The sequence below is a fragment of the Triturus cristatus genome, chromosome 1_1, assembly GCF_964204655.1.
Source record: "Triturus cristatus chromosome 1_1, aTriCri1.1, whole genome shotgun sequence".
NCBI classification, from domain to species: domain Eukaryota; kingdom Metazoa; phylum Chordata; class Amphibia; order Caudata; family Salamandridae; genus Triturus; species Triturus cristatus.
Genome location: NC_140579.1, coordinates 79,282,678 through 79,303,821, shown reverse-complemented (window position 1 = coordinate 79,303,821; position 21,144 = coordinate 79,282,678). Strand labels below are relative to the sequence as shown.

Here is a 21,144-nt window from a genome sequence, read left to right as displayed (position 1 = left end):
ATTTTGGACAAAGGGCGTTTGAGACCATGAGAGGCCAAGTTGGCCTGGGGACAGTTTTTCTGTGTTGTGCCCTCACCTAGGGTACATGGTTATTTCTACATGTGTACTTTTGCGTAATGTGCATTGCCTTTATGCTTATTTCTATTTCTAAATGTGTCTATGCTTAGGAGATTGTTTTCCTAGTATAGGTTATGCTAGTGAGTTCATGTTTCCCTGCGTGATATATGCCTAAGGTGTTTAGGATTGCGTAGGGTGTACTTACCTTCTACCAGTAGTTACTGGTTGTGCTCTACAGTTATAATTTGTGTTACAGTTGGTATATGTTCTACATTTACAATTGGTGATTTGTGCTAATTCTGACAGTGGTCCATGTGGCCCTGTCTTGTGTAAATAGTCCCCTGTAAAATTCTGCCCAGTGCCAGTTGGCACAGTGTAAATTATGTGATTATCATCTAATGTGTTTATTATAATACAAAGGCTATTTTTTATATATGACTTGTGTGGAGTTTCCTTTGTGGTGGGCCTAGGGTGTTGGGTGTGCGCGCAAACGCTTTACACATTGCCTCCGGGATAAGCCTGACTGCTCGTGCCAAGCTACCAAGGGGGTGAGCAGGGGTTATCTTTGGCATGTAACTCCCCAGCCCTGACTTAGAGTGGTGGTCTCTGCCTGGCTTTGGCGCAAGCCTTAGCCAACCAGAGATCCCATTCCTAACAGTCAGTATCGGTGGGCATACAACAATAAATTGTATTTTTTTTTCCAAGATAGCTGCTGGTTTTTGTGAACATCTGCTAACACACCAGTGGCCATCATTAAAAAATTCTAGGTTTTTTGCCCATGAATACGCCTGCTAAATCATGCCTGCACTTATATCGGTCATATATGTATTCTTCTTGGTATACTTATCAAAGCTACACCAAAAAAAGCATGTACTGGCAAAGCCAATTGGTCATCAACTGCATATTCAAGGCAAGACCAATTAGCTTTCCCATGCTTTCTCGGTAAATGTTGGAAGGAGACATTTTAGCTTTGCTTTCGTGTAGGATTTCACGTTTAATTAACTCTTCAAAAAGATGCATGGTAAGCCAAGGCCCTGTGCAGATGCCTTTGAAGCATCTAAGGCTCACTGGCCACTCTACTCTTTAACCATATTGGATTCATGGCTTTGCTGCATCAGAGATCAATGTCCATACAGTTAGAGCCAGTGCAGCAGCCCGAGTGAACGGGTGGTGTTCCAGTGGCACCACTGATTTAGCTGTGCTGTTCTGTCACATTATATGTTGGTCATAAACTACAATGTGGTAGCCAGTTTACTCAAGGTCTGTTAAAAGTGTTTTTGGGGAATCATAATACAGACGTTAAAGCACCCCTCCCTGGCGCCTTCTTCTTTTTAAGCTTTGAAAACGTACCGTGGATGGGAATTGAATGGGTTGCAGGTAAATAGAAAGGGCACAGCACTCACTTTATTGAATCAATTAGATGTTGTCTTGAAGCCCCTCACTCATAAGACCTTTCTGGAATCCCCTTTGCTTGTTAAATTTGCTGTTCCTAGAGAAACAGAACTTTGGCAGTGGGAATGGGGCCTAGGCAGTCTTGTCTTTCTTCTAGTGTTCATGCTACATGATCCTGGTAGTGTTTTTTCTGGCATCAACTTGTATCATGTCCATAAAACAGCACATAACTTACCATTTTGCACTTGCCCCATATTTTATCCAATGCATTCCTAATACTTTGACTGAATGATATCCATTCTGTTATCTTAACTTCCATCACTCTATGTATTCAAGAAGAGAAAACAATGGCTGTCACCCAGTTGTTTTGCTGTTCTAGCAGTAGCGATACAAATAGTTAAAAAACACATGTAAAGCAATGGCGGTGGCTGGAATAAGAACAATATAATTAAAACATGTGGTGTTTGTTTGCTTTCCAAAATTAAACTACTCTGTGGCTGGCATACTGGTTTCTCCGAGAACTGATCTTTTATATTTCTGATTTTTTCTGTCAAAGGGAGAACTGAGAAACCAGAGGGAGAAAATCTTAGCTGCATTTGAGGAACTGGAACTATTCCTGGAGCAACAAAAGCAACATATCCTCAAGGACTTGGAGACAGAGAAGAAGGAGAATCTAAGGATGATTCGGGGAAGAGTGACCGGAATGTTAAAACAGCAATCGATCCTCCGGAACTTGATCACAGAGATAGAGGAGAAGTGCAAACATCAGGACATAGAGTTATTAAAGGTAGGACTGATCCAAAATCTGTGGCTTTAGAACTGTAGTATTCCTTCCTCTGGATTCTGGTGAAATCTAAACCTAACTATAACGTCCCTATAAGCTTTGTTTTTTTCAGTGTGTATATATATATATATATATATATATATATATATATATATATATATATATCCTAATCCTACTGGCGGTCGCCAGTAGGTAGTTATCGTTAGTGCCACGTTTCCAAAGTAAAAGCATTTTTTCATGTGCTTATAACTTTGGCGTCGTTTGACGAATCTTTACGAAATTTTCCAAAAAGTTTCTCTTTTTTCTGATCAGCTCCTATCTTGAAAGTTTGGGGGTGATTGGTCAAGGGGGGGCTGAGAGAAAAGGGGGGTCCCAAAACGTGTTTTCTCAATGCATTTTCCATAGGAAACTTTAGACAAGGCTACAGGTCAAACTGAATTACACCAAATTTGGCAGGGAGAAAGGTCTTGGTCCAGAAAGCACACTTTTGTCAAAATGGTGTAAATCCGTTATATCTGGGCGGAGCCTAACTCCCGAGCACGAGCTTGCCTCTGGCTGCTAACTCTTCAAACCAGGAAGTGTCCTCTGATTGGCCGCTAACACTTCAAACCAGGAACTGTTAGCAGCCATATTGTGCTTCGCATTGAGTGAAAATATAAAACAAAGGTGCCGGGGGCAATTTAATATACCGAGCTCGGTGTGTGCGAGATACCCCTTTCACGCTCCCTCTGCCCACATCTCCAGCTTGCAGCTAGGCCTTTAGAAGGCAGTCCATCAGCTCGCAGCACTCTACCTTTGCGAGCTAGTACGCTGCTGTGCCTCTTTGCCCCGGCTCTCACTCTACGAGCCAGCCAGTCGGCTTGCAGCTCTTCATCTACGAGCCAGCCCGCCGGCTCGCAAGTCTCTGAGAACAGATGCAATGGAGCCAACGATCATGCAGGTCGGACACTCAACACTGCTCAGACATCCCCCAGCAGCAGCTCCTTGGCCGCCATCCCACTTCACCCCCACTCTCCACAAACAAAAGTGACAGTCACATTAGGGAATCTGGAACGTAAAAAATTGGCTAATGTTGTACAATTATTAATTCGAAGATGCTTGTGAGGTTGGACAAATAAGAATCTTAGTCATGTATGGATTTACATATAAAACATTTTAATTAAACAAAAGAACAAAATAAAAGTACGAACAGATATGGCGTGTCATCCCTCGACAATTTGTGAATCACAGCCTGCAAGACAAAAAGAAAGATAAGATGGAGCTTCGTGCGTCCAGCAAAGGAGAGAGAGAGAGAGAGAGAAAGAGTGAGTGGAAGAGAGAGAAAGAAAGAGTGAGAGAGAGAGGAAGACAGAGAAAGAGTGAGAGAGAGAAAGAGTGAGAGAAAGAGTGAGACACAAGGAAGAGAGAAAGAGAGAAACAGTGTGAGAGAGGAAGAGAGAGAGAAAGAGTGAGAGAGAGGAAGAGAGATAAAGAAATAATGAGAGAGAGAGGAAGAGACAGAGAAAGAGAGAAAGTGTGAGAGAGAGAAAGTAAGAGATTGGGAATAAGAGAGAGAAAGAGTGTGAGTGACAGAAAGGAAGAGATGGAGAGGGAGAGTGAGTGTTGACACTGTGGAGAAAATCTTTAAAGCTCACCTTTCTGCCACCGGCGTGTCTCCAACCACGTGCCGGGATATAATGCAGCCCTCAAGTTTAGTCATCTGAAACATAGTATAGAAACAGTGATGGCAGAGTCCATACAACTGCACACACGGAATTCTCTGTTTCGCCACTGCGCACTCAGGCTGTTGCACACCATAGACTCCTGCCGCCCAGAGGTGTCTGCCCGCGTCTCTGCACCCAGGCTGATGTACCCCATCCACTCCCACTGCCCAGAGGTGTCTGTCCGCTGCTGTGCACCCAGGCTGCTGCACCCCATCCACTCTCAGTGCCCAGAGGTGACTGCCCGTTCCTGCGCATACAGGCTGCTGCACCCCATCCACTCCCAGTGCCTGGAGGTGTCTGTCCGCTCTTGTGCACCCAGGTTGCTGCACACTATCCACTCCCACTGCCCAGAGGTGACTGCCCGCTGCTGCAGAAACAAGGCTCTCTACTCAAGGAACCTTCTCAGGCGTTGCGGACACTTGGAGAGCAGAGATCACAATTCAGACAGGGTGTTGATTGTCAGGATGGCCACGTATCCTCGCAGGCTGTACACGCGTTCAGCTCTGGTGGCGGGAGTTCCGTGTTGGGGGGACGTCAATCCGTGAATCACAGCCTGTTTGACAAAAAGCAAGATGAGATTGTGCGTCATGCGTCCATCAAAGGAGAGAGAGGGAGAGAGAGAGAGAGAGAGAGAGAGAGAGAGAGTGAGAGAGAAAGGGAGAGAGAGAAAGGAAGAGTGAGAGGAAGACAGAGAAAAAGAAAGAGTGAGAGGAAGACAGAGAAAGAGAGAAACAGTGAGAGTGAGAGGAAGAGAGAGAAAAAAAAAGAAAGAGTGAGAGGAAGACAGTGAGAAAGAAAGAGTGAGAGACGAAGAGAGAGAGAAACAGTGAGAGAGGGGAAGAGAGAGAGAAAGTGTGAGAAAGAAAAAGAGAGAAACAGAGGAAGAGTGAGAGAGAGAGAGAGAAAGAGAGAGAGAAAGAGAGAAACAGTGTGAAAGGGAGGAAGAGAGAGAGAAAGAGTGTGAGGGAGAGAAAGGAAGAGATGAGGAGGGACAGTGAGTGCCCACACAGTGGACAAAACCCTCACAGCTCACCTTTGCACCACCGCTGTGTCTCCAACCACGTGCCGGGACCTAGTGGAGCCCTCAAGCTCCCACATCTGAAACAAAGTACAGAATCAGGAATGGCAGAGTATATACGACTGCGCACGCCTAAATCGCTGTCCCGCCTTTGTGCAACCAGGCTGCTGCACATCATCCACTTCCACTGCCCAGAGGTGTCTGCCCGCCGCTGCTGCACCCCATCCACTCCCGACGCCCAGAGGTGCCTGCCCGCCCCTGCGCACCCAGGCCTCACTGCTCACCTTTCCGCGGACAGGGCACCCTCCACATCATGCAACCCCGCTCCGCAGGCCAACAGGTCTTACATTTGGTGCTGCGTCTTGATTATGCCATGACAGAGGACATACCAGTGCACCCACCATCATCGCAGCTTTCACACCCACTCAGCCCTTGCAGTACTACTAACTCAGTGACCAGTGAGGCCACACCACGTGGCGGTAGGCCCCCGCTGGTCGATGGCTCAGGCCTACAGTGCGATCCAACAAGGCACACAAAACCTGACCTGTCCGGACCACAGGGACTGGGCATCATTGCAGGCTGCACACCCGCTGAGCACTTACAATGCCTCTACCTCAGTGAACCGAAATTCACCGTCCCGTGGCGGTGTGCCTGTGCCGGCCGCAGTGCATCCGGTGCACCAAGTCTGAAATCGAAATGGCGTGGAGCACATGCGTCCGGTCGTTTTTATTGGCAGAGTCACGTGTCCTGTGACACCTGTGCTTGAAGGGTGTGGTGTGGGTGTAAACCAGCTGTCAGTGAGTGGCTGTGGCGTACTGAGAACTAGACCTGTGAGCAGCAGATCACTACAATGAAAAGCTGGGCCATGTAGCGTTGTTGTCCCTCCCTGTATGTGTAAACGGATTGGGCTGGCTTGGCGTATGCCAGTCCTGATGCGGGTGTCCCTGTTGTACTGCTGCCGCCACCCGGGCCACAAGCGCCAATGTGGCACCCTGTACTTTTGGTATTGTGTGCATTATTATTGGTGGTTGACTTGCGTTCTTCACACATGTTTGGTTGCCGCATCTCGTTACATTCAGCTATTGTGTGGCTGAGGGGCCATGCCGTTTTTTGAAGGTCCACTGTCCTGTTGTGCGCTGCCTCGGTGGTAGTAGGGGGGATTGGGCTGGGGGGAGGTACTGAGGGTGGTGGCAGTGGGTTTTGTGGCCTTCTTGGGTGTCGGAGGTGCATGAACAGTAGCTCTATGACATGTGTTGGTCTTCAGATGTGATTCTGCGCTGGGCTCCCTTTCACACTGTAGGTAGTCGTCCTACTTTACACCAGTAAAAGGCAGATGTTACATTCCTACTGCGAACACAGCTTATCGCCTGTTTTTGGAACGCACCGCAGAGTTGACTGCTCGTTGAAAATTGGCAATTCTTTTTGGCGGGAGCTATTGTTGGAAGACTGGCGATATCGATTATTTTAACCAGGTTGAGAATGGAATGATAATTTAAAAACTCTGAAAAAACTATAGGTTTAATGAACATTATAATTAGAAATTAACATTTTAAAAACCTTTCAAATTCACTGAAAAAAACATAGGTTTTACAGACGTTATAGTTAGAAATTAGCATTTACAAAACCTTTGAAATTCACTGAAAAAAACATAGGTTTCAGGGACGTTATAGTTAGAAATTAGCTTTTAAAAAACCTTTGAAATTCCCTGATAAAACCATAGGTTTCAGGGACGTTATAGTTAGTTGGTCATTTCACTCGTACAAAAACAGAGAAATTCGAACGTTATAGTTAGTAGAGCTAACTATAACTCGCGCCCCCGCAATGCACTGCTGATGACGTCACATATTACATCACTCGTGACATGGTCAGTGACATCACTCATGACATCACTGATGACATCTCAAATGATATCACTGATGACCTTACTGATGACATCATCCACGTGATAATCTGATGCACCTCCTCAAACCATAGACAAATCAATAGCAGTTACTATATACCCACTGACTAATTCCTATCTATACACACACATTCATTCATTCACCCATACAGTTACTCATACATGTAGTCACTCATCAATACAGCACTATTATATGTACTCATACACCTCTACAAACACTCATACACCGTCACTCATTCATAGAGTTATTGACACACCGAGCTAGTCATGTAAAGAATCAATAACACTGCCATTTACTCAGCTATACAGTTATACATTCACCATCTAACCTATTCTTACAGCTACTAACATATACTTACTCTCTTATACAATCACAGACACAAGCACACACTCATTTATACAGCCACTCTCACAATAACTCACTCTCACATATAGTCAACTCACTAAAGCGGTTAAGCCGCAAGGTCCTCCACCAAGTAAAAGAAGACGTAGGAAAGGGAGAGAACCATCTAAACACAAGTTTAGCCACTCGGATTTCGGCAAACAAGCACTGAAGGCTGCTAGACCTGAACCTGGGGAAGGAGCGGTAGCGCCTCCCATGCGTAACACGCCCCTTCCCCCCTCTACCGCTATCCTAGACTCCGAGGCGCTCCCTATGGTGTTATCTCCTTCCCTTGCTGAACCTGCACTAGCTACTGCTCCCCTTGCTGCCCAAACCGACGCATTGGGTCACTTGATAAAGTCTCTCATCTCACCCATTATTGAAAGATTACTAAGAGTTGAGAAAAGACTCGCGGTTATAGATACTGCTATAAGTAGAATAACAGACTCGACCACAGGCCATATGAACATGACCCTTTCCAGTGCCTCAATACCCATCCCGGTGGTACCTAACCCCAATCTCCCTCCTACTAAGGTTATAGTCCAGCCCACTAATCAGCTAGCTTTTAACCAACGTAGTGTACTTCTTCCTACGTCCGCAAGCATCCCGGCTGAGTCTGTTCCCAGCGTTCTAGGGGAGGGACATGAAACCACACCTATAGGGCTCATGTGGGAAGAGAGGGAAAGATCATGTATTAACAGGCCCCTACCAATTATAACGCCGCAAGTTGACTTACCCCCTGAAGCAGCGCCACTGGTGGTCGTACTGACGGGGGTGCCACCTTTGGCTAACAATAAAAGAGAAGGGTATAGTCAGTTGAAAAATAAAATTACGCATTGGCTCAGTACCCATAGACCAATTGAGGAGAACATCAATGGGGAGATATTGCACGTTAGGCGCCTTCCTTGGTTGGGTGGCAGAACCAAAAACATTGAAGGCGATATTGTTTTAGTAAATTTTAGAGACCCACGAGCGGTTAATCACATCCTGGATTGGTACCCAGGAAATGAGAATAACCGCATTATTCCACGTGCTTTAACATATTTCTATCCGCGATCCTTGGTGTTCCCTTCTTCCTCTTCAACTAAGCAGGCTTTATCTTACCCCAATATTATGGGAGCGTTTACTTCTAGCCATTCGACACAAGACCCTTATACAACATTGGTAGCCGACTCCTCAAGGTGGATCTTCGTTCCCCCTAGACTCAACAGGAACCACTCGAGGAACTGGGCTTACCCGAGGCCATTCACTCCTCTGGAGGCAGTGAATCGGTTTGAGGTCTTGAACAGCATGGAAGACTGCGACTGAAGACTACAGGTTTCTCAGGGTTTGACGGGACGAGCTGACATTGCTAACCCTGAGACCAATACTCGCGAGTCGCTTATTGAGAGCCCTGGGTTGGTCCCCGGATCTATGGGTTTAACTCTACCTAATGGCCAGAATTCTGGTAGGAACGCGTCCCCCACCACATCCATCCCTTGGTGCTTCAGTACTGTAGATCTCTCTCCGCAAAGCCCAATGCACCAATCAGATTGCATAAAAACCCCTACTCTACACAGTTTAGATGAGATCATGGGGGTCGCTTCTGATTTACACGTAGTAGATAATAAGGTTATCCACATAATGTCGTGGAACGTGGCGGGGTTGCAAAGAAAGTTGGCTCTCCCTGAGTGGAACTCTCTTATCGAGCAGTTCGATGTTTGTATGTTCCAGGAGACCTGGAGCATAGTCCCAATTCACAAATCTGGATATACCACTTTTTTTTCACCTGCTCAATGTTGTGGCAGGGGTAGACCAGCCGGGGGTTTACATGTCTGGATAAAAATTTCTCTGAATTGGGTTGTGACCAATCATGTCTCGGAGAGCTGGGACATCCAACATATTTCATTTGAGGGTCCATCTAAGGGTAACAGGATAGATTTATTTAATATCTATTCAAGAGGGACCACGGGAGACAATACTTCAAGCACAGTTTCTATTTTAGACCAGGCTTTAGCCAATTGCTTACCCTCCTCCAAAATTATTGTGGGGGGGGGATTTCAACTGCACCTTTGAGCCCCTTGGTGGTGACGATCCCTTGGGTATTGAGGAGGTAGATTCTAGATGGTCCATCCCGGCTTTGTCCCTATCCCCAATAAAAAAATGGTCTTCAAAGGTAATACAGATCAACGCCTTAACCGTGGAACACAACCTTAGAGCTCTTAACGGCAGAACTCCCTCAGACCCCGACGGTGCGATGACCTTTAATAGGCTCAGTAGCCCGTCGAGAATTGATTATATTTTAATAGATGTGACACTGTGGTGTGATTTAATAGACATGGTGGTGACTCCCTCACAGGACAGTGATCACAATCCGTTATGTATGAAGTTAAAATGGGGAATGCAAACTGACGTTAGGAGGTTAACCCACCAGCGGTCCACCAATGAGGTGGTCCCATTCCAGGGTAACCGCAGGTTGAAATGGGATAAGGTTAAAACACAGGTTGAGAATTTGGATAGGATTAGGGCGTTAGTAGTAGATCTGACTATAGAATTGGAGGCCCACGACCAGGGTTTTGGGTTCACCCAAAGTATGTTCTTTGTAAAGGCTTATGAGAACACAGTAGAGGAAGTTGGGAATTTTTTCTTAACCCATAACAAAAAGGGCAGAGGGGAATTTAATAAAAACATCAGGACAAAACCAAGCAACCCTTGGTACTCGGCCCATTGCAAGGCAAAAAGAAACGAGATCAGAGTAGCCCTGCGTAAAAAGAGCCAACCATTAGTTAGTTTACCAATGAAAGAATACGCAAAGGCTTTGGAGCAGGCCAAGCGCGAGTGGGAGGAACAACATTGGCAGGATCTCAAAGCAGCTTCTAAAAGGAAGAACCCACTGCTGTTTTGGGACCTGATCAATAAAAATAAGTCGAGTAGTTCTCCCACACTAGTCAACCATATTACCAGCCAGCAATGGCATTCTCACTTTTCTGCGTTGTATAGTGGGACGGAGGTGGATCTCCCCTCCCCTGTTCCTGCTGCCAGGGTCCCCCCTTTACAGCCGGTCGAGGATCCCTTTTTGGTCTCCGAGGTGATGCTGGCCATCAAGCATTTGTCCCCGAAGAAAGCCGCTGGTCCAGATGGGATTCCGGGAGACCTCCTACTGGAAGATCCGGAAACATGGGCTAAATTTATCGCCCAAATAATGAACATGATTTCCAAGGGGTTCCCTGTCCCTGAATCATGGAAGGGTGCGGAGGTAATAACCGTCTTCAAGAAGGGGGCCAGAGATGATCCTGCCAACTACAGACCGATTAGTTTGATCGATGTGTTACAGAAGGTGGTTGGCAGGGTCATTATCATGAGGACAGGCACTTGGATGGAGGAAAGGCAAGTGTTGTCCCATCTACAAGCAGGGTTTCGTCAAAAGGTGGGCATGATGGACCAGGTCTTCCGCTTCTTTGCGATCTATTGGAAGTCAGTTACCATCAACAAAGGTAGTTTATACCTAGCTTTCATAGACCTCAGGATGGCGTTCGACCTGGTCCCTCGTGAAAGGCTGTGGGACGTATTAGAGACGATGGGCTTCCCGGGTTCCCTCTTGGGCCTCATTGTGCGGCTTCATGAGGGGAACTATGCAAGGATCAGATGTGGTACCCAAGGCCAATTGACCAATAGGATTCCCGTGAGGAGGGGTGTACGCCAGGGATGTGTAATGGCACCAACGCTGTTTTCTCTCTTTGTGAATGGTGTGGTGGACCATCTGAGAGAGGATCCGGCTGATGCTCCAACCCTGGCAGGGGAAAAAATCCCCACACTCCTCTTCGCGGATGACACCATCCTGATCTCCAAGACCCCGTCAGGCCTCCAAAAGCTCCTTAATCGGTTTAGCACATTTTGTACTGACAGAGGTCTTACCATTAACACTACAAAAACAAAGCTCATGGCCTTAGCACCATCTAGCAGATTTAGAAACAACTTTTTGCTCAATGGTGAGCCTCTGGAATTGGTGGATTCCTTCGATTACCTGGGTATTAGGGTCAACAATCGGATGAGCTGGAAGGATCACTTGGCCAAGATGATGCTAAACTATAAATGAGTTTCAGGGGCGGTTATGAGAGAACACCGGGAGTCCAGGAGTAAGCCTGTAGCACCACTTCTAGCTATTTACGAGGGCCAAGTCCTCCCGTCTGCTCTTTATGGCTCTAAACTTTGGGGGTTCGAAAACACTTCTGAGCTAGTTAGGTGCGAAAATAAGTTTTTGAGAGACGTGGTTGCCCTTCCTGCCTCTACCCCGCTAATCCCCTTAAGGGCTGATCTGGGCAGGCGCCCGCTCAAGGATTTAGTGCGCCTGCGCCCGGTGCTGTTTTGGGTTCGCTTGCGAAGAATCAGGGAGCTCCAAGAGTACGCCGCTGCCTTGGACAAACTAATTTTGCTTAACTCTAATAATAAAATTAAGTGGTTGTGCAATCTGAGACAGATGGTTGTTCATTTGGGTCTGAGTGACTTTTGGGAAAGCCAAACCCCACCGTCCAAGATAGTGATCAAACAGATGTACTGGGACCTAGTTCAGACGGAGACCATCACCAGATGTTCAGGGGGATCCTTAACTGAGCGATTTTTGTCGTTCAAATGGATTAGGTGCTTAGAACCATTTTTGGATTATATTGAGATCCCCTTGGATAGAGCACTGTACCTCAAGGTTGGGTTCGGGATCCTCCCAGTTCATGATTTCACTTCGGGGTGGAAAAAGCAGGTCGGCCTACTGAACCCATGCCCTGGCTGCGCAGCACCCACTGAGTCTGTGGCGCATCTCTTCTTTGCCTGCCCAGCATATAGGGTTCCCAGGAGGATTTGGTTAAAACCGCTATGTAAGGGGTTGGGCCTTAGATGCCACAAAATGGCTCTGCGGATACTCTGTACCGATACGTCTTCCATTGCTATGGTCTGCGGGATTGCTAAATTCTTAGGTAGTGCTTGGCGGTTATGCATGAGGCGCGTCAAGGCCCCCTCTATTGCCACATAACAGCAATAGGGCTTTGGATTGGATGTTTTTTGTGTTTGTTATCCTTTTTCTAGCTTTGTTTTGATGTGCTTTTGCTTTACATTGTATTGTATTGTATTTGTCTTCTTTTATGATGAATTTTTATCGAATAAAGAAAGGTATTTGTTTGTAGTCATTTATATACTCCAACACTCACATATACTGCCTTTCACATATGTAGGTGCTCACACATATACCAATGAGACATACATTAACTCAACAACACACTCATACACACACTCACTCACCTATACAGCTATTTCCACATGCACTATTGAACCCATACACCCAGTAAATTATCCACTCACACATGTAGGCAGAAAGGCACTCACCGCCCACCCACCCACACAAACACCGAGGCACCCATACGGATACTCATGCAACTAATAAGTAACTCATATAGACAGTCATGTACCTAATCATCAACCCATGCAGCAGCTTACACAACTACTGAGAATGATACAGACATTCACACAGTTTAGTCACTAACCCATGCATTCAGTAAGACACATTTAATCACTAACTTATACAGTCAGTCACACACCTATTAAATCCTCCACCCACACAGTTATACACCCACTCATTCTTCAATACACCTTGGTATGAACATATCTAAAATATATTTAAACTTTAAAGAAACACACATTCACTGGATGATGTCATCAGTGATGTCATTTGAGATGTCATCAGTGATGTCACTGACCATGTCATGAGTGATGTAATATGTGATGTCATCAGCAGTGTACTGCGGGGGTGCGAGTTATAGTTAGCTATAGTTATAGATAGCTTACTAACTATAACGTTCGAATTTCTCCGGTTTTGTAAAAGTGAAATGTCCAACTAACTGTAACGTCCCTGAAACCTATGGGTTTTTTCAGTGAATATACATATATACGAACAAAACCGTAGAAATTCGGCTGTTATAGTTAGGTGAGCTAACTATAACTCCCACACCCGCAATGCACTGCTGATGACGTCACATATTACATCACTCATGACATGGTCAGTGACATCACTGATGACATCTCAAATGACATCACTGATGACATCATCCAGGTGATAATCTGATGCACCTCCTCAAACCCTAATATAAACTTTGATAACCCCACTCTAAAATACAGACTACCATTTTCGAAACCATAGACACACCAAAACCAGTTACTACACACCCACTCACTGATTCCTAGGTCTACACGCAAGTCCACTCATTCACTCATACATCCAGTCACTTATCAATACACCACTATCATTTGCACTCATACACCTATACAGACACTCACACATCACCACTCATCCATAGAGTTACTCACACATCTAGTCAATGGGCAGACAACAACGCGCAATCCTCTAGGAATATGTTACAGATTCTGATCAAATATGCTACTACTGACAGAGAAAAAATATTGGTCAGGATTGAAGAAATCCACAATGAGCTTAAGAAACTAGACCAAGATGAAGTGAACAAAAGCCTAGAGGAAATAAAAATCAGAGTGATGAAGCACGAACAAATTATCAAGGAAAGAAAAGCCGTGAAGTTCCAACGGGATAGAAATGACTATCTGCAAGGAAGGATTTATACATTTTCAAGGAAATTCGAGAATATCCGCCGACAACAACTGTCATCAGCAGGCACTAGTATAACAAGACCTGTTATACCTAGTGAATCTGAGTTCGGAGATTGAATCCGACACCGAAGCAATGAGCAATATTACTCAGACCAGAAGTGCCCCGACACCGTAGAAGAATTTGGTTTTTTACGCATGGAACGCATGATGAGTTTGCGACCAAGACCAATGCGCTAAGACCAAACACAAAACAAAATACAAAGTCAAAAAGGAGACGAAGGAAGGACAGGAGATGGGGGAAACACAGCACAAAGAATGGGGAAACGGATATACAGAAGGAACAGACGCAGATAAATATGGATATAGACAGTCAAAACACAGTTATAAATCTTACGAATATGGCGTTGACAAAAGAAGAAGAAAGAATCCTCTCCCTCGGCTTATCGTTCTGTACGAATACAAACTTTGATTACACGCAAACCAGGGTAGACTTGTACCAGTTTACCCGAAGACTGAAACTACGTAAACATTTTTTTAACAGCCTGAATATCAACAACGAAGGCAATAAGGAGGTAACGACCACCTCAGTATTGGATGGTTTAAGTGTGGCTGACATGACCATACTTAAAGACATTACAGAACTGGCTTACGAACAAGAAGCCTGCCCAATCACCACAATGGAGGCAGCAATCAGATCAGATTTGAACATCCTGGAGACTATTCAAACACCTTTTAAACCTAAGTCTGTGTTTACCCCACTCATGCCCAAGGATGGCATTGATATCTTTGCAGAAAGGGTAACCAAAGATCTTAAAGACCTGGCCATAAAAAGTAGCAGTGATTTTATCAAAACCAAACATAACCTCAGAATCGAATATGCAAATGTTATGCGAAAAATCAAGGATCGAACGGATATTGTGGTACGCTGGTCTGGCAAAGGGGGAAATGTAGGTTCGAGGCATATGAGCTGTAGATTGTACACTGTGCATAGATCGCCATCTGGTGTTGGGCCCGGATGTTTGCAGTTTGTTTTTGTTCTTGGACAGTCTTTGGAAGTCACGAGTTTGGTGACTCCTACTTCGGTCCGTAGTGCGCATGGGCTTCGGCTCCATCCTCAGATTGTTTTTTTCCGCCATCGGGCTCGGATGTGATACTTCGTGCTCCGGCTTCGAACTTTTCCAGTTCGAACTTCGACGGAAAAATCCTCGTCTATCGAGATTCTCAATCAGAATAATCTTCTTCATCTCTCAGAGGCACTTTCTCGATTCCAGACATCGGCACAGGCCTTCGGGCCCTCCTCGACTCCGGTCTCGGCCGATGGAAAGGACTCCATTCAAGAAGTGCCCAAAATGTGGGTCTAAATTTCCCCACACCGACCTCCATCAGGTGTGTAACCTCTGCCTCTCTCCCGAACACGAGGCCCGAGACTGCCCCGCCTGCAAGTCTTTTCGATCGAAAAAGACCATCCGGGATCGAAGAGCTCGACGCACCATGGCGCACTCATCGACTTCGGCTCCACCGGACATCTTCGGAGACGACACCGGAGCTTCGGGGCCACAACACACCGAGCAGGAGGAAGATATCGTCAGCGCTTCCGAGGCCGACGACTCCGACCTGGAGGACATCACACCGGCGCAGAGGGTCGTGAGTACTCTACCACCTCCCACCCCCGCGCCCATATCGAAAGAGACTCCGGTTACACCTTCGCCTCCGGGCCTAGGAAAAACCAAACATACAGCTTCTATCACCCCACCTTCGGGCCCGGTGTCTCATGGCGGCTCGGGCTCGAGCCAGCCTACTCCTGGTGCCAAAAAACACCGCTCGGCACCGAAGAAAACGACACCCAGTTCGGCTCCGAAGCCACCGGCGTCGAAACCTGGACTCTCGGTGCCGACAAAACAAAAACATAAATTCCTCGGCACCGACGCTTCCGTGCCGAAGCCTGCCTTGGCACCGAAGAAATCGGAGGTTTCCAAAAAGCATGGCACGGAGAAGCACTCAAAGCCCTCGGCTCCGAAAACATCGGCGCCAGCAGACGATTCGGTGCCAGCAGAACTATTTACACCCGATCCTTATCAAAAGACTTTAACAAAGGATCCAAAGACTGGGCATTTGATTTTGTCTTCCAAGAAAAGACATCTCGACAAACCAGCTCCTCCTCCACCGCCAAAACGGAAGGACTCTGCCACATCCCCCTTCAGAGTACCCTCCCCACCACCTCCTCCACCTCCTCCTCCTCCTCCTCCTCCACCTCCTCCACCTCCTCCACCTCCTCCACCTCCCAGGTCTCCACCACCCTTGCCTCATCACTCTCCAACCCCGTCTCCAGAACCTGATTACGGGGATCCAGATTATGATCCAGCAGATGCCCCGCTGGACCCCACACCTCCAGGGACACCAGACCCATGGGAGGATTACCAAAACCCTGATATACCGGATGTGCCCCAGGATGATATTTATCCATCCAGGCCCTCTCCTCCGGAGGACTCCCTAAGGTTTCACCACTTAGTGCAGCGGGCAGCACACTATCATGGGGTGGAACTACACAGCGAACCAGTTGAAGAAGATTTCTTACTGGATACGTTTGACATTCAGGATAAATCCACAGCCATATTGCCCATGCTTAAGGGTGTCACCAAACATGCAGCAGAGGTGTTCAAGGACCCAGTCAGGCCCAGGGTCTTAAACCCCAGGATCGAGAAAAAATACAAGGCAGCCCCCACAGATCCTGCATATATTAAAGGACCTGCTCCTTTAGATTCCTTAGTTGTGTCCACGGCTAGGAAGCGGTCTAACTCCCAATCATCAGGTGAGGCTCCACCACCAGATAAGGAGTCAAAACTATTAGATGCGTCTGGTAAACGCACTGCCTCCCAAGCCGCAAATATGTGGCGTTTGCCAATACGCAAGCGCTGCTTGCACGTTATGATAGAGCACACTATGATGAGTTGGAGGCTCTCATGCAACATCTCCCAGAGAAACATAAACGTAGGGCTCATGAGCTAATACAGGAGGGTAAGCTCATTACCAACACTTCTATTAAATGTGCCCTCGACGCAGCAGACACTGCTTTTAGAGCTATAAATACTAGTGTTTTGCTTCGCCGTCATGCCTGGCTCAGGATCTCAGGGTTTAAGCCAGAAGTCCAGGCATCTATATTAAATCACCCCTTTGACCAACAACACCTATTTGGGCCAAAGGTTAACGAAGAATTAGAAAAAATGAAAAAGGACACGGACACAGCAAAGTCTATGGGGGCATTACAATCCCAAACCCCTAGACGCTCATTTCGTCGTTCGTCCTTTCGTGGCACAGGCAGAGGTTACTCTACCGATACCACCTCTACCTCCTACAAGTCCCCTCCTCAAACTAACTTTTCAAAGGGCTACCAAAGAGGTGGATATAGAGGGAACAACAATAAGGGCAGGGGCAAAACCAACACCGCCCGTTCTGCCACACCGCCCACACAATGACTTCCCCTCGCTCCCCCCAGACCATTCCACTCCACTCCAGTCGGGGGCAGACTACTAAACTTCATTCACACCTGGGAAACCATAACAACAGACAAATGGGTGACCCAAATTATTCGGTCAGGGTACTGTCTCGAACTAACATCTACCCCACCCAATATTCCACCGAGGCACCGTACAATGTCACAGGAACATACCACACTGCTCAAACAGGAAGTACTCTCTCTTCTGCAAAAACAAGCTATAGAGCCAGTCCCCATCAATCAGAAAAATTTAGGGGTCTACTCTCTGTACTTCCTAATACCAAAAAGAGACGAGACCCTACGGCCTATTCTAGACCTACGGCCTCTAAATGCATACATACATTCAGACCATTTCCACATGGTCACTCTGCAACAAGTTCTCCCACTCCTCTGCCAGGGAGACTTTCTCACTACACTGGATTTGAAAGACGCATACTTTCATATTCCAATACACCCCTCTCACAGGAAGTACCTCAGGTTCGTGGTGGACGGACAACATTATCAGTTCAGGGTTCTCCCCTTCGGGGTCACAACCGCACCACGGGTGTTTACCAAGTGCCTAGCAGTGGTGGCAGCACATCTCAGACGACAACAAATTCACGTCTTCCCTTACTTGGACGGCTGGCTGATTAAAGCCGCGTCCTACAGCCAGTGTGTGCAAAATACAAACGCTACCATCCAACTACTCCACCAGCTAGGGTTCACGGTGAACCACCAAAAGTCCCACCTCATACCATCTCACACAAAGCAATACCTAGGTGCCACAATAGACACCTCAAAGGCTATAGCTTATCCCAATTCAACCAGAATCGCAAGCATACAAGCCTTGCGCCAAACATTCGTTCTTCAACACTCTCTTCCAGCAAGAGTGTTTATGAAGTTGATAGGAATGATGGCATCTTGCATCTTCATAGTACCCCATGCAAGACTCCATATGCGTCCACTCCAAGAGTGCCTAGCACGCCAGTGGAACCAGGCCCACGGGCATCTAAACGATCTGGTGTTGGTGGACGGTCGCACCCACAGCTCTCTGCAGTGGTGGAACACCACAAACCTTTCCAAAGGGCGACCGTTCTTGGACCCGGTTCCTCAGGTGATTCTAACAACGGACGCATCGCTCTCCGGCTGGGGAGCCCACCTTCTACACTTCACAGTACAAGGGATATGGACGCCACAACAAAAATTGCTCCACATCAACCATCTGGAGTTGTTGGCGATCTTTCTAGCCCTCAAATCCTTTCAAAAACAGATATCAGCCAAAGCAGTCCTAATTCGCACAGACAATATGACTGCGATGTATTATATTAAAAAACAGGGGGGGACACACTCTCCCCAGCTCTCTCGCCTAGCACAGAGCATATGGAGATGGGCAATTCCACAGAAAATCTTTCTCCTGCACAACATGTCCCAGGTATTCAAAACACCATTGCAGATCTGCTCAGCAGACAAACGCAGCAAATGCACGAATGGGAACTGCATCCACAAGTTCTTCTCCCATTCTTTCACAAGTGGGGGTACCCTCATATAGACCTCTTCGCAACCCACGAAAACAAAAAATGCCCAAACTTCGCCGCCAGATACCCACACCCATTGTCCAAAGGCAATGTGATATGGATGAACTGGTCAGGCAAATTTGCATACGCCTTTCCACCTCTCCCACTAATTCCATTAGTGGTACGGAGGCTACAACAGCACTCCCTCACACTCATTCTGGTAGCCCCAACATGGGCCAGGCAGCCGTGGTACACCACCCTATTACAGCTCTCGGTAGTACCACACCAAAAACTGCAACTGTCCCCATCCCTGCTAACCCAGAACCATGGAGAGATCAGGCACCCGGACCCAGCTCCGCTCAACCTAGCGATCTGGCTCCTGAGGTCTTAGAATTTGGATACCTTAACCTTCCCCCTGATTGTATGAACATTATCAAGGAAGCCAGACGTCCTACCACTCGGGCATGCTATGCCGCGAAGTGGAAAAGATTTGTAATTTACTGCCATAACCATACAATCAACCCTTTAGATGTGTCCATACAGCATATCATCTGCTACCTACTACATCTTCAAAGGTGTAACCTTGCATACTCATCCATTCGGTTACACTTAGCAGCAATTGCAGCTTACCTGCAAAATAGACAGCATTTATCTCTTTTCAGAGTGCCTGCTATTAAAGCCTTCATGGAAGGCCTTAAAAGAGTAATTCCGCCCAGGGCACCACCCTCACCTGTGTGGAATCTGAACATAGTTCTTACAAGGCTTATGGGTCCGCCTTTCGAACCAATGCATAAGTGTGAGCTACAATTCCTCACTTGGAAAACTGCTTTCCTTGTAGCTATCACTTCCCTTAGAAGGGTTAGTGAAATACAAGCGTTCACTACACAAGAACCCTTTCTTCAAATACATCACAATAAAGTGATACTTCGCACAAATCCCAAATTTCTGCCTAAGGTAATTTCCCCTTTCCATCTCAATCAATCAGTGGAATTACCAGTTTTTTTCTCACAACCTCAATCGGTTGCAGAAAGGGCCCTACATACCCTTGATGTTCAAAGGGCGTTACTATACTACATACAAAGAACGCAACCTTTCAGGAAAACTAAACAATTGTTTGTCTCCTTCTCTCCACCGCATAAAGGCAACCCCATTTCAAAATCAGGGATAGCTAGGTGGATTGTCAAGTGCATACAGATTTGCTATTACAAAGCAAAAAGAACATTATCTATTCCACCTAAAGCCCATTCTACAAGAAAGATAGGGGCTTCTATGGCTTTTCTAGGGAATATACCCTTAGATGACATCTGCAAGGCAGCCACATGGTCAACACCGCACACCTTCACAAAACTGTGTAGACGTGCATTCCAAACAACAAGCTAGTGTGGGCCAGGCTGTACTAAAGACACTGTTTCAAACAACTGCAACGGATACTGGTGGTCGCCGCTAGGGTTGGGTACTGCTATATAATCTATGCACAGTGTACAATCTACAGCTCATATGCCTCGAACGGAATATGCTACTTACCAGTATGCATCTGTTCTTGGCATGTAGAGCTGTAGATCTGTACACGCCCACCCGCCTCCCCGGCTACCTATATCCGTTCCAGTCTATCTTATTTAGATACAACACACATGGGTTTCTTCACTATTGTCATTACGCTCCATCTTTCCCCGGGTGGCGAAAAAACAATCTGAGGATGGAGCCGAAGCCCCTGCGCACTACGGACCGAAGGAGGAGTCACCAAACTCGTGACTTCCAAAGACTGTCCAAGAACAAAAACAAACTGCAAACATCCGGGCCCAACACCAGATGGCGATCTATGCACAGTGTACAGATCTACAGCTCTACATGCCAAGAACAGATGCATACTGGTAAGTAGCATATTCCTTCTTTGGCCCCTAGAAATGTATAATAAGGAGGCAATGACTCAGTTACAAGATAGAGAGTGTTATAATCGCAATAGCGCTACGAGTATTATTAGCGTTAAAGAAAAATTCCACAAAAATCTATATGACTGGAGAGGTTGTGGACTTATCTCCAAAGCGGAGTTTGATTTTCTGAAAAATGACTACCCAACTACACCACAACTATACCTACTCCCTAAGATACACAAGAATGCATTGTGTCCTCCTGGGAGACCAATTATATCTGCAATTGGTAGCTTGTTTGAAAACACAAGCAGATTTATTGATTACTTTTTACAACCTTTTGTCAAAGAACTTCCAGCCTATATCAGAGACACTGGTTACTTTTTAGCGAAAATGTATGATCTTTCTTGGCATGATGATTATGTTCTTATGACACTTGATGTGCAAAGTTTGTACACCAGCATTAGAC

General features: G+C 46.4%; 1 protein-coding gene across 3 annotated transcripts in view; it reads left to right on the top strand.

Annotated features, from left to right (window-relative positions):
- LOC146869499 (E3 ubiquitin-protein ligase TRIM39-like) overlaps positions 1-21,144 on the top strand; it is a 155,167-nt gene that overhangs the window by 53,042 nt on the left and 80,981 nt on the right. For all 3 annotated transcript variants that reach the window (XM_085600901.1, XM_085600829.1, XM_085600992.1), the window contains exon 4: positions 2,006-2,236. In XM_085600901.1, the coding sequence (XP_085457027.1) occupies positions 2,006-2,236 (231 nt within the window). The remainder of the gene's footprint in view (positions 1-2,005; positions 2,237-21,144) is intronic.